The sequence below is a fragment of the Aspergillus mulundensis genome (genome assembly GCF_003369625.1).
Source record: "Aspergillus mulundensis strain DSM 5745 chromosome Unknown scaffold_6, whole genome shotgun sequence".
NCBI lineage: Eukaryota > Fungi > Ascomycota > Eurotiomycetes > Eurotiales > Aspergillaceae > Aspergillus > Aspergillus mulundensis.
Genome location: NW_020797894.1, coordinates 1,420,591 through 1,433,286, shown reverse-complemented (window position 1 = coordinate 1,433,286; position 12,696 = coordinate 1,420,591). Strand labels below are relative to the sequence as shown.

Genomic DNA, 12,696 nt, shown 5'->3' with positions numbered 1-12,696 from the left:
TGGTATTGGAAACTTTTGCCATCCGGATTAAGACTGAACTCATATAGCAGTTATGCAAGTGGGTAAATGCAACATGATTACTCCTTGGTGTCGACCTTCTTGGCGGGGTGGTCGCCGTTCGCCTCGTCGTCACGGGTGCGCTTTTGACCCGCGTCGGCGGTGCTTTGCACAACAGGCACGCCGCTGTATCTGTTAGCATGTGTTCGCCAGATTTCGTAGGATTGGTGGGTAGACTTACCGAGCGTCCTTCTGGACCTCACGGCGCTCGGGCTGCTCGTCGCGGTTGTTCTTGAAGCCTCGCTTCTGGTCCTCGTCCCGTCGCTCCCTCCAGTCGCGGTTGTTGTCACGACGTCCGCCACGGCCGCCGCGGCCGCCACGTCCTCCACGACCACGGGACCCGCCGCGGCCGCGACCACCGCTAGGCTTGAGGCGTCCGGCCTCGATCTCTCGGACCTTCTCGTCGCAGTACTCCTTCTTGCTCTTGATGTTGAGGTCCTGGTCCTTCCACTTGGGCTTGGGGTCCAGTTCCAGGAAGGCCTTTGCCTTCTCCTCGGAAGCGAACTCGACGAAGACGCTGCCCTTGAACAACTTGTCCTGGGTGCGGCGGAGGCGGATGGCATTGACGGGACCGTAAGGGGCGAAGAAGGCTTCGATGTCAAGCTGTGTGGTGGGGTTCTCGTCTCCGAATCCCTTAGCGTAGATGCTACGGGCCATGGCCTCGTCCTCGAACACCTTGACGACGGTAGGGTCGTGAGTGTCCTTGACAGTCTCGGGAAGGGGAACCTTGCGGCGGACGGCAGTCTCGTTGTCTGTGAGTTCAAGGGTATCGGAAGTCTTGAGGGCCTCGACGATGGCGCTGAAGGGCTGGAATCGGCGCATGCGCTTGAAGGAGTGGAGGAGTTCGAGGGAAACGGCGTTGTTCTTGCTGCCGCCGACCTTGGAGAGGAGGAACTTGTCCATGGGCAGGTTGGAATCTGAAAAGTAGAACTCGACTTGCTTGCGGATCTCAACGGGGTCATCCGTCTCCTCCTGCGAGGAGGGGTCGAACTTGCTTTCGTTGCGACGTTGTCGGTTGAAGCGACCACCACGCTCCTCTGTGCGGTTCTCATTCTCTGACTTCTCCGACTTCTCTCCGAGCTTAGCGGCAGCAGCAACAATGCGGGCCTCCTCCGCTTCCTCAGACTTGTCGGCGGGGGCCTCCTCCTTCTTTTCGGTGCCATTGGCAGGGGCCTCAGCCTCGCCCTTTAGCTCTGCGAGCACATTCTGGACATCCTTCTCAGCCTCTGCGTTAGTCGCCTGAGCAGCAACGGGCTTCTGTTCGTCGGACATTGCGATCTGTTTTTGCGCGACAAAGGAATCTGCGAGTAGACCAGAAAGGAGCGGATAAAGAAAGGGTGCTAAAATGGACGAGTAGATTTCTAGATTTATGACTCAGTCAGTAAGTCTGCGCGCTTGTTCCAGTCAATAGCGATAACCCAATGAAGCGACTGGGATCCCGGAGGGACATCGCGAAACGGCCGACGCGCCGATGAGTCTGCATTGAAGCAGGGCAGCAGGCAGGACCGGGGTATCATCATGCGCCTTACCTCAATCCAATCAATAATTCCTATGACTCCTTCAGAAAGACACACAGAAACCAGAGCACTTTTCAAACGAAATGAGACAGTAGAGAGGATGCGGCGGGGGAAATTTTCTGAGCTGCGGAGCTCAAAAAGTCGAGCCGCAGTATTTGCCTGAGGCATGTCTGAGTCACCTGAGGCAGATAAGAATAAAAGACGCTAAGCCTTTTTTGGTCAGGTACCACCTCCTTCCCTATTCGTCTTCTCTCCCTTCTACACGACCTTGGGTCAAGTCACTCATGATCGAAGAGAGGCACAATAAGCAAAATGATAGTAAGCCATAGGCTCAGTGGCTTGGATATATGATAATGGCTGACACTGTGATTAGTGCTTGTATATCATGCCCGAAACACGGGATTTGAACAGCATGGTTCCTCGCAACCATGCTCTTCGTGGGCTGTCCAGCGCTCCTGCCTTGTGGTGTCCACGCCACTCGTCTGACGATATTCTCTATTATGATTGACCTTTGCTTAAACTGCTGGTCATTATCACCCCGCCAATTCTGCATACATATATCTCAACAGTTTATTTTCTCAGCATCGAATACACCTTGCAGCATTGCTCCGCTCCTCTCTCACGTCAAGCACGCCTATGGCAACATAACGGGACGTGTTCACGTTTTCCTCGTCGGACCCCAGCATCTGCTGCGTGTGCGCCTAAGCCTCTACCGGCCGGGGTCGAGAAACGGCGATGCCTCTATACTTTACAACGGGGTCGCTGAGCCTGCCGGAAGACTCGCCAGAATGGGACTCAATAGCAAAGGCCAACGCGCCGGCACCTATATGGCCTGTTAGAGACGTAAGTCTATGACTGTTCCCATAGTCGTTACCCACGGTTAATCATGGGATCCAGATAATCTTCATCACTACTATCAGTCCCTTCATGCTGGCGGCATTCATAGAATGGATCCTCTTCCTGGCCGCTTTCGTATACTGTCTTGTCAAAGTCTACCAGAAAGCCGATCACTGGAGCATCAAGCTGCTCGCTGTCACGATGATCATCCTCTTCTCAGCCCTGAGGTCGGTTCTTTAGGTGATGTCTTGCCTTGACAATGAGCTAACACTTCTCAAGGGGAATATTCCTACCCGTTATGATCACTACACTTCCGTTTCCTCCGCACATTAAAGAAAAGTTTCCTCCCGTCATGGTTTCGTTTCTACAGTGGTTCGCATTCTGGGCCTTCGCTGGACTTCTCACGCTGCCATGGCTATTCTGCGTTTATCGAATTGTCACCAACTCAATCGGCAAGACTCGGAGAATACAAAAGGTCCTCGACGCCAAAACCGCGCCGAAGGTCGTCATAATTATGCCCGTTTACAAGGAAGAACCAGAAACATTGATCAAGGCAGTCGACTCAGTCGTCGATAGCGATTACCCCGGGCGCTGCATCCATGTATTCCTGTCATACGACGGCAGCTTCATTGATGAGCCATACCTCCGCGTGATAAACCATCTTGGCATACCAATATCACTTCGGAACTATCCCCAGAGTATCGACGTGACCTACAAAGGAGCAAGGATCACCGTGTCCCGCTTCCGACACGGCGGTAAGCGACATTGCCAGAAGCAGTCGTTCAGGCTCATCGACAAAGTGTACGCGGATTATCTCAAGGAGCATGACGACCTCTTTGTACTTTTCATTGACTCTGACTGCATGTTGGACCGGCTTTGCCTCCAGAACTTCATGTACGACATGGAGCTTAAGCCTGGGAGCAAGCGCAACATGCTAGCCATGGCTGGGATCATCACATCAACCACCGAGAAAAACACCCTCATCACCGTACTACAGGACATGGAATACATACATGGCCAATTGTTTGAGCGGTCTGTTGAGTCCGGCTGCGGCGCGGTAACCTGTCTTCCGGGAGCGCTGACGATTCTACGGTTTTCGGCCTTCCGCAAGATGGCCAAATACTACTTTGCAGACAAAGCCGAACAGTGTGAAGACCTGTTCGACTATGGGAAATGCTACCTGGGCGAAGATCGCTGGCTGACTCACCTCTTCATGATTGGGGCAAGAAATCGCTATCAGATTCAAATGTGCACCACTGCATTCTGCAAGACCGAAGCGGTGCAGACATTTAAGAGTCTTTTGAAACAACGCCGGCGATGGTTCCTAGGTTACATAACCAACGAGGTCTGCATGCTAACGGACGTCCGGCTCTGGAGGCGATATCCTCTCCTGTGCTTGGTTCGCCTTCTGCAAAACACCATCCGGACAACTGCGCTTCTTTTCTTTATCCTGCTTATATCGATCATGACAACATCCAGCAGAGTGGACGATCTGCCTGTTGGCTTCGTTGTGATTTCGCTTGCTCTCAACTACACACTCATGTTCTACTTTGGGTTGAAGCTCAAAAGATACAAAGCTTGGCTTTACCCACTGATGTTCATTCTGAACCCCTTCTTCAACTGGCTGTATATGGTCTACGGGATATTCACTGCAGGCCACCGCACATGGGGAGGGCCCAGAACCGACGCTGCCAGAGCTGACGAGTTTACTACCCCTGAACAAGCCGTGAGACAGGCGGAAGCGCAGGGAGACGAATTAAACGTGGAGGTCGAGACGTTTCGAACAGCATTTGAAGGGAAAGGAGTTCCTGTTCATCCGTGGAAAAAGGTCACCGGGCGCTTCTCAATCGAAGACCCTACTCCCATCAAAGGAGGGGTGGTCAATGACACCGAAGCTGGTTTGTCAAAGTACTTGTCGCCTCTTCCGGAAATCCCTCGAATCGGCCTCCATCCACCGTGGTCAACAGAATCTGTACTGTCATCCGTGGACTCCATTGAGATGCCGCATAATGTTGAAAGCCTAGTGAATGAGGAGAAGATGTACCTTAGTCGCAAGGGACAAGAGGCCTCGGGCCCCCGCCGCAGTTCCGAATCCCTCCGCGAGGCTCAAAAAGCAGATGAGTCCCAGTCCCCAAGACCAAGCGGTGATGGCGACAGCACCTTTACGGAATGCAGCCAAGTAGGTTCAGCGTTGTCACGAGAGACAACTATAGCAGCGGGGGAGGTCGCCAATGCAGACGAGCGACCAGGTTTCCAACCGTTGGAGTTACCACGTCTACCGAACGATTCAACTGATCGCCTTACAATAACCAGGAGCGTTTCTAACGCGGAAAGCTCCCAGGCGCAGCGCTTAAGCAAGACCCCGAGTCCGGCAAAGTCACGGAAAAGAGGAACAGTTGCCTGAAGTTTGGTATAACGATGTGGCTTGGACAAAGGAGCATGAGGGAGGGCATATGGAAAGTAGATGTACTTTATCGCATTGGTTCAAACCAATCAACATGATTAGACTGGATGTATATCCTTCGTGTTTTATTAGCCAAGCAGGATCCAACGTCATAATTCTCCTGGTCGCCATGTAGTCATTAATTATCATCACCGTGAGTCCCGTGAGTGGCAGGTCTGATATCGATAAGCGACCAGCCCCTCCGGGGCAGACATTCTGCCGGTGGCAGCAAGGCGGTCAGAGAGGGGTGGTGTCCAGCAAGAGCCAGAAGGTTCGATGGGCATCGGCCAAGGCACTGAGGCTGCACAAAGACAATTTGTCTTAGATTTTTCGCCCAAATATATCTGTCTTTTTGCAAGCTCACATACACTATTAGACATCATATCTGAATTCTCGATTTCGAGTTGACCAGCGCATATACCTGCGAGCCTTAGAAGTGGACCAGGAAAAAAGTCTTGACCGCTTGACGACCCAAAACAACCCACGTTGACGGCCCTAGCCACACCTCCGGATACCTAAGAACGCTCCTCGAGTGGCGCCGCTGCTGCAAATTATTACTATCACGCATCCTCCCCTCTCACCTCTCGCTCTCTTCTCCATCTCCCTCCCGACCCCCCCCTCCCACCATCTATTCTCCCCCGCACATCAGATTCCCGTCACAATGTCTGTCGTCGGTATTGATTTCGGTGCTCAAAGCACGAAGATTGGTGTTGCCCGTAACAAGGGTATTGACATTGTGCGTATCTCCGCCCCGCCGCTCATTTTTACTGAGTTCCCCTCCAAATTCGAAGCTAACATGATGTCAATCGAATAGATCGCCAACGAAGTTTCCAACCGCCAGACACCGTATGTACTTCATTCTATCTTTTTGCTTTCACTCTGAGACTAATTTCCCCTTCCGATTAGTTCCCTTGTCGGATTCAGCGCTAGAAGCAGACACATCGGTGAAGCCGCGAAGACACAAGAGACCTCCAACCTCAAGAACACTGTTGGCAACCTCAAGCGCCTGATCGGTCGCGCATTCAGCGACCCTGAGATTGCGCTCGAGCAGGAATTCAGCGTCGCGCAGCTCTGTGACGTCAATGGCCAGGCCGGTGTCGAGGTTAGCTACCTGGGCAAGAAGGAGAAGTTCTCCGCCATCCAGCTGGTCGCCATGTACCTGACCAAGATTCGCGACATCACCTCGAAAGAACTGAAACTCCCCGTCACGGATGTCACACTGAGTGTTCCCGCTTGGTTCACCGACATCCAGCGCCGCGCTATGCTCGATGCTGGTGAGATTGCTGGCCTCAAGATTCTCCGATTGATCAACGACACCACCGCTACCGCTCTCGGATACGGTATCACCAAGCTTGACCTTCCCGGCCCTGAGGAGAAGCCCAGGAGGGTCATGTTTGTCGACATCGGTTACAGTGACTACACTGCCACCATCGTCGAGTTCCGCAAGGGTGAGCTCAACGTCAAGGCCACTGCCTGCGACCGTCACTTCGGTGGCCGTAACTTCGACAAGGCCCTGACCGAGCACTTTGCGGATGAGTTCAAGGAGAAGTTCAAGATCGACATCCGCAGCAACCCCAAGGCCTGGGCCCGTACTATCGTCGCTGCCGAGAAGCTCAAGAAGATTCTGTCCGCCAACACGGCTGCTCCCATGAGCATCGAGTCTCTTATGGAGGACGTCGATGTTCGCGCGATGGTCAAGCGTGAGGAGCTGGAGGAGATGGTTAAACCTCTTTTGGACCGTGTTACTGTTCCTCTAGAGCAGGCCCTTGCCGAGGCCAAGCTCAAGCCTGAGGACATCGACTTCGTCGAGATGGTTGGTGGCTGCACTCGTGTCCCCGCCATCAAGGATGCTGTCAACAAGTTCTTCGGCAAGAACCTTTCCTTCACCCTTAACCAGGATGAGGCCATTGCCCGTGGATGTGCTTTCAGCTGCGCCATCCTCTCCCCCGTTTTCCGTGTCCGTGACTTCTCCGTTCACGATATTGTCTCCTACCCCATCGAGTTCACCTGGGAGCAGTCTCCCGACATTCCCGATGAGGACACCAGCCTGACGGTGTTCAACAAGGGCAACGTTATGCCCTCAACCAAGATTCTCACTTTCTACCGCAAGCAGCCTTTCGACCTCGAGGCTCGCTACGCCAACCCTGAGGGTCTCCCTGGCAAGGTTAACCCTTGGGTTGGTCGCTTCTCCGTCAAGGGTGTCAAGGCCGATGCCAACGATGACTTCATGATTTGCAAGCTCAAGGCTAGACTGAACCTGCACGGTATCCTCAACCTCGAGTCTGGATACTACGTTGAGGACGTCGAGGTTGAGGAGCCCGTTGAGGATGAGAAGAAGGAGGGTGATGTAAGTCACCAAAACCAGTTCTCGCTTTAGTCTTTATACTAACAAACTGCTAGGCTATGGACACCGATGCCGCCGAGCAGCCCAAGAAGACGCGCAAGGTCAAGAAGCAGGTCCGCAAGGGCGACCTCCCCATCTCCACTGGCACTGCCCAGCTTGAGCAAACTCTCAAGGACACCTGGCAAGAGCGCGAGAACTCCATGTACATGGAGGACAAGCTGATTGCCGAGACTGATGAGAAGAAGAACGAGCTTGAGGGTACTATCTATGAGATGCGTGACAAGATCGACGGTGTCTATGCCGAGTTCGCTAGTGAAGAGGAGAAGGACAAGCTGCGATCTAAGCTAACCGACCTCGAGGTATGCTTTTCCTTGACAAATTATCGTTTATGACAAAGGCTAACTTGACACAGGACTGGCTCTACGAGGATGGCGAGGACGCCACCAAGTCCGTCTACGTTGCCAAGCTTGATGAGATCCGCTTCGTTGCCGGTCCCATCATTCAGCGCCACCGTGAGAAGCTCGAGGCTGAGCGCGAGGCTGTTCAGAAGGCCGCCGAAGAGGAGGCTGCCAAGAAGCGCGCTGAGGAGGAGGCCAAGCGCAAGGCTGAGGAGGAGGCCAAGAAGGCCGCCGAAGAAGCTAAGAAGGCTGAGAACCCAGACGCTGAGATGAAGGATGCTCCCACCGAGGGCGAGGCTGCTCCCGAGAACGCTGAGGCCGACAAGCAGTAAACGGACCGTCGAACATATCGCATCTCGTGAGTCATCGAGACGTTAATCGCCATGAATTCACTCAATTTTGCCGAATTACCCTTTTATACCTTTTTCCACTCCATGAAACGACGGCAGTAGAACGATTTTCATTTTATCTGTTTTGTTGATGAAGCTTTATTTATACGAGATGCTGTGTGGTCGGGTCAAGCCACGGCTTGCTTCGCTGGACAGGCATCGTGATGACGAGATGGAAGGATTAGATCTCAGGCATGTGGATAGACCGTTGGCGAAGAAAAGTTCATGAGTTCGCTAATACTAGAGGATTTAATACCACTTGCATACCCATACTCTTGATGCTTGGGTGGCAGTTCGCCCAGCCCAGGTTTTCAAGTACTTCCAGTGGCACCCGCTTTCTAGGCGAAGCATGATCTACATAGTACAGACAGGCCTTGCACCGCGGCCGCGAGTATTCCGTAAGGAGCTTAACCAAATCTACATAGTATAATGGCTCCTCTCTTTTGCTCTTTTTCTCCAGTGTGCTTGTTTGTTCTATACTCCGCAGGTGGTACTGTTTGTTGCGCCATGTAGGAGCTTGGTGTTCCTTCTAGGATATATATATATTTCCATCGATTCCATTTATTTTCCTGCCATACACGTAACATGCGGCTTACCAGGCCCGTTGTACCATTGTATCACTCAAAGCTGAACCGTATCCCAAACAAACGCCCAGATTTGCCCCTTCCGCGATCCCCGAGCCCTAATCTCGGCTGGAAGACCGCGAGCCTGCGACAGTCTACAGAGATTATTGGTACAACGTCCCAGAGCTGGAATACGAGCCCTGTCACTCATCCGATCCCATCCTTGCAACAAACATACCTGCCAACAAGCACTCTAATTATCGAACAGCATGCAACATTGCCTTTTTCTCGCATCCAGTCTCGCCGCCTCGCGACCGCGTTGGAAGATTTTTCAGTGCGGGTTCCCGAGCACTGGCCAGCGCCGAAGTGACCCGAACACGGTTGCGAAGATGAGGCAAAGCAGACCACCTTTTTTATCATGGGTAAGGCATACAGCCGGCCTAGGAGCGTTTGCCTGAAACATCGAGAAGAACCGCAGCATGCTCGATGAAGGTTATTTTGTGAAAGGTCCCTTCGATTTTTGGCACATTGGTAGATCGAACCCAGCACAAAGCAAATGTCCTCTGGTCCCGTAGCTTAGTCGGTTAAAGCGTCAAGCTTATAACTTTCTCAAGAGGGAGTCTTGGCGATCGCGAGTTCGATCCTCGCCGGGACCAGTCTTTTTTTGCTCTTCACTCTGTCTTCATCCCTTTTTACCCACTCACTCGCCACGAAAATTAGCATATAACCCAGCGCTTAGCCATGCGCAGTCCTGCTCTTACTGAATGAATTCCTGCATGGATGGGTTTCTTTCGAGAACGCGGACTTAAAAGCCTTACACGGGGGTAAAAGTGGGGAACACGGAAGAGGTAGGATGGCACGCGAGCCAGAAAATAATGACGATCAGGATAAAAAGGATGCAAGGTTCTCAAAATCCGGTGGACCCTGATTTGTATACCGTACAGTGTCCTTTCCTCTGCTGGCCACAGACTTCAATATACAACCATAGTCATAATCCTAGCAACGTATGCCAATGTCGCTGTCGCCCATCGGCGGTCATGATACGCGGAAAGTTAATTGCGCAGCCTAGACAGAACAATAATCAATCTAGCTGAAGGTCAGTTCCTGAACCCCTTCTCCCCAGTGGAGCCCTCCAGCTTGGACCAGAGATTGGCAGGAGACCTCGGCTTCCAGCGGTCTTGACGTCCCTTTTCTGCTGGTTGCCCTGTCACTAACCCCTCATGCTCCTCCCCTGTCAATCCTCCGTCTTCTCCTCCTACCTCGACACCGTCCCATCTACTCTCGCTATATCATTCTTATTTTTGTCCTCTCATTCGATCTAGGCCTTCTATCTCTGTCGCCAGCCTTCTTTCAGAGCGACTCGAGTCGGCCTTGCTATCCGAGAGCCTAAATAGCAACAATTTTCTCGCCTCGACCTATCACCAAATTCTATCTTTAGGCTTCATCTTTATCTCTTCGGACTATAAAATTCCACTCTCCTTTACAGCAGAATGCAAATGAGAACGTGACGGTCCTAGACTCACCTATAACCTACGACCCCTTCCGACTCGAGATGAACCCCCGGGGGTTACTGGCATTTGCCAGTACAGCATGGATCGCAACGGCCCTAGCGCTTCCGAATCATTTCTCGGACACCGCATCAAAAGCCAAAATCCACGGCAGCGTCCTCGGTGCTGCCGTCGACCTGAACGACCCGTTATACCTATGGAACACGTACGGTCTGAACACAACGGAGGAGTACAAGTACTTCCAAGAGCCAGGGAATGATGAGATCAACGCCCACTACGACTCGCGGTTCTTCAAAGAGCCAGTACCGAAGGAGCAGCGCTCGCAAGTTCTGACGCACATCATCCACTCGTACTTCGAATTCTTCAACGGCCACAAGTTGGAGACTTGGCTTGCTCATGGGACATTGCTGGGATGGTGGTGGAACGGCAGGGTATGCGCATTTGATCTGTGATAGTTATGTCACTTTCTCACGGTTATAGATTATGCCCTGGGACTGGGATATTGACACCCAAGTCTCCGAAGCCACGCTCTTCCGCCTCGCCAACGAGTTCAACGGCACAGTGGCCGAATTCAATACCACTAACCCCGATGCGCAACATTCCTACCTTCTTGACGTCAATCCTTGGGCGCGGCAACGTGATCGCGGGAAAGGGCTGAATATTATCGACGCTCGGTGGATCGATATGCAGACCGGTCTATACATCGACATCACGGGGCTCAGCCAACTGAACAAGGAGAAGCCAAACGAGTGGGGGTGCAAAAACAACCACAACTACCTGCTGAGTGATATATACCCGCTGCGTGGATCGTTTTTCGAAGGCGTGGCAGCCAAGGTTCCGTACCGCTACGAGGAGGTCCTTATTGACGAGTATAGCCGAAAGGCGCTGACGGAGACGCATTACAACCAGTTAGTACCGAGTCGATGGTAAATGGATAGCAGCTAACTGGTGCAGTCATACTTGGAATGCGACACTCGAAGAATGGATCTCCGACGAGGTGATCGAAGCCGAAAAGGAGAAGGAGAAGGATAAAGAGAAAGAAGCGGATAAGGACGATCGTCAGTACGAGTAGTCGTCTTTGTCTGTTCAGTTCGGTCTATAATCGCATGTGTAACCGTCACGTTTGCGCCGGTGCCGTCTGTATAATATGGGTATGGAGTTCAGGGACAGGAGTTACGGCTGGGTTGCATTGCTGAGGATTTATGGGTCTATTATTCAGCTAGGATATTAATATACTATATTGGTATGCGGGCACTTAAACCCGTAGTCATATACATACTCCGTGCTGTTTACTCTGTATACTCCTTCAGGAGATTATCTCCGTACAATCTCCGGCTGACTAACCCAGCGTGGAAAGCGATCGAAGATCGGCGGATTCATCATCATCGCCTCTGCCTGCCTGCTCTCACCCTCTATAAGACCATCTCGTGCGCCCGTTGCGCTGTCCGTATCTCGACATGTCAGCGCAACTTGCAACTGGCAACATGGCGGACCCAACACAACTAACGCTCTCAATCCACCACCGCGGCGCCACCCACCCCCTCATCCTCCCCGCAGACGCAACGCTCCAAGACCTCGCAACAACCCTCGCCTCAACTTTCCACGTCCCCCTCGAAAACCAGAAGCTCCTGATCGCCCCGAAGCCAGGCATGCAACGCGCCCCCTTCGCCCCAACCCCCCTTTCAGACCTCCTCCCACTCGACAACCCAAAGCTCAAGATAACCCTCCTCGGCACACCCACAAGCGAAATCAACAGCCTAAACACTCAAGGCTTAGAGACCCGCCGACGAGAAGAGAAGCGCGCCGCAGCCCACGCCGAAGCGCGCGCACACTCTCGCACCTCCACCCCAACCCGCTCATCAAGCGGCATCCACACCCTAAGCAGCACAGCCAATGCCAACACCTACACCTTCCACGCCCTAAAACCCCTCCCGTACCTCCCGAACCCCTCGCGAAGCCTGCACTTCCTCACGCGCCTGCGCGACGACCCAGGCATAAAGGCCGCCATGGCAAAGCACCGCTTCTCCGTGCCTCTATTGACGGAAATGGATCCGGCGCAACACACAACCTCCGAGTCGCGAACGCTGGGATTAAACCGGAACAAGGGCGAGGTTATTGAGCTCCGGCTCCGCACGGACGCATACGATGGGTATCGCGATTACCGCACCATCCGGCGCACGCTGTGCCATGAGCTTGCGCACTGTGTGCACAGTGAGCATGATCGGGATTTCTGGGATCTCACGAAGCAGATTGAGGGGGAGGTCGAGAGGGGCGATTATAAGAGTGGGGGGCGCATGGCAGGGGGAGACGAGTTCTATAACCCTGGTGATTGGGAGGTTGAGAGGGAGGGCGGGCATGTTTGTGATGGGGGTGGGGTTGTTGGGAGTTCGCAGGTTCTCGGAGGGGGGAGGGGCGATCGGGTTGGTGGTGGTGCTGGGGGGATGAGGGAGGTTCTGGCTAGAGCGGCGGAGGAGAGGGCGAGACGGGCGAAGGAGGAGAAGAGGGATGGCTCTTCTTGATGTTCGTTGTTAGATCATTGTTGTTTGCATTTATTTTTAGCGCTATACCCATACATACCCATACAGGTTTTTTGGACATGAACAACTTGAGATTGACAACTATACACATATACAATGATGG

The 12,696-nt window shown here is 53.0% G+C and overlaps 5 protein-coding genes across 5 annotated transcripts; 4 read left to right on the top strand and 1 right to left on the bottom strand.

Moving 5' to 3' along the window:
- Positions 1-77: 77 nt before the first annotated feature.
- DSM5745_06654 (tRNA maturation protein LHP1) lies at positions 78-1,329 on the bottom strand (the record flags this gene model as incomplete). The annotated part of the gene is made up of 2 exons (XM_026748670.1): positions 78-183; positions 239-1,329. The coding sequence occupies 2 exons, from the start codon at positions 1,327-1,329 to the stop codon at positions 78-80; spliced, it is 1,197 nt and encodes a 398-aa protein (XP_026602974.1).
- A 1,434-nt stretch (positions 1,330-2,763) lies between these two features.
- Positions 2,764-4,815, top strand: chsD (chitin synthase D; the record flags this gene model as incomplete). The annotated part of the gene is made up of 1 exon (XM_026748669.1): positions 2,764-4,815. One exon carries the CDS (start codon positions 2,764-2,766, stop codon positions 4,813-4,815), a length of 2,052 nt encoding a protein of 683 aa, XP_026602973.1.
- Positions 4,816-5,515: 700 nt separating this feature from the next.
- Positions 5,516-7,928, top strand: hsp88 (Hsp70 chaperone Hsp88; the record flags this gene model as incomplete). The annotated part of the gene is made up of 5 exons (XM_026748668.1): positions 5,516-5,590; positions 5,669-5,700; positions 5,761-7,201; positions 7,255-7,557; positions 7,611-7,928. 5 exons carry the CDS (start codon positions 5,516-5,518, stop codon positions 7,926-7,928), a joined length of 2,169 nt encoding a protein of 722 aa, XP_026602972.1.
- Positions 7,929-10,100: 2,172 nt separating this feature from the next.
- On the top strand, positions 10,101-11,128 carry DSM5745_06651 (putative mannosylphosphate transferase (Mnn4); the record flags this gene model as incomplete). The annotated part of the gene is made up of 3 exons (XM_026748667.1): positions 10,101-10,487; positions 10,537-10,964; positions 11,011-11,128. 3 exons carry the CDS (start codon positions 10,101-10,103, stop codon positions 11,126-11,128), a joined length of 933 nt encoding a protein of 310 aa, XP_026602971.1.
- A 385-nt stretch (positions 11,129-11,513) lies between these two features.
- On the top strand, positions 11,514-12,575 carry DSM5745_06650 (putative zinc metalloproteinase; the record flags this gene model as incomplete). Its single annotated transcript, XM_026748666.1, has 1 exon — positions 11,514-12,575. One exon carries the CDS (start codon positions 11,514-11,516, stop codon positions 12,573-12,575), a length of 1,062 nt encoding a protein of 353 aa, XP_026602970.1.
- Between the last annotated feature and the right edge of the window lie 121 nt (positions 12,576-12,696).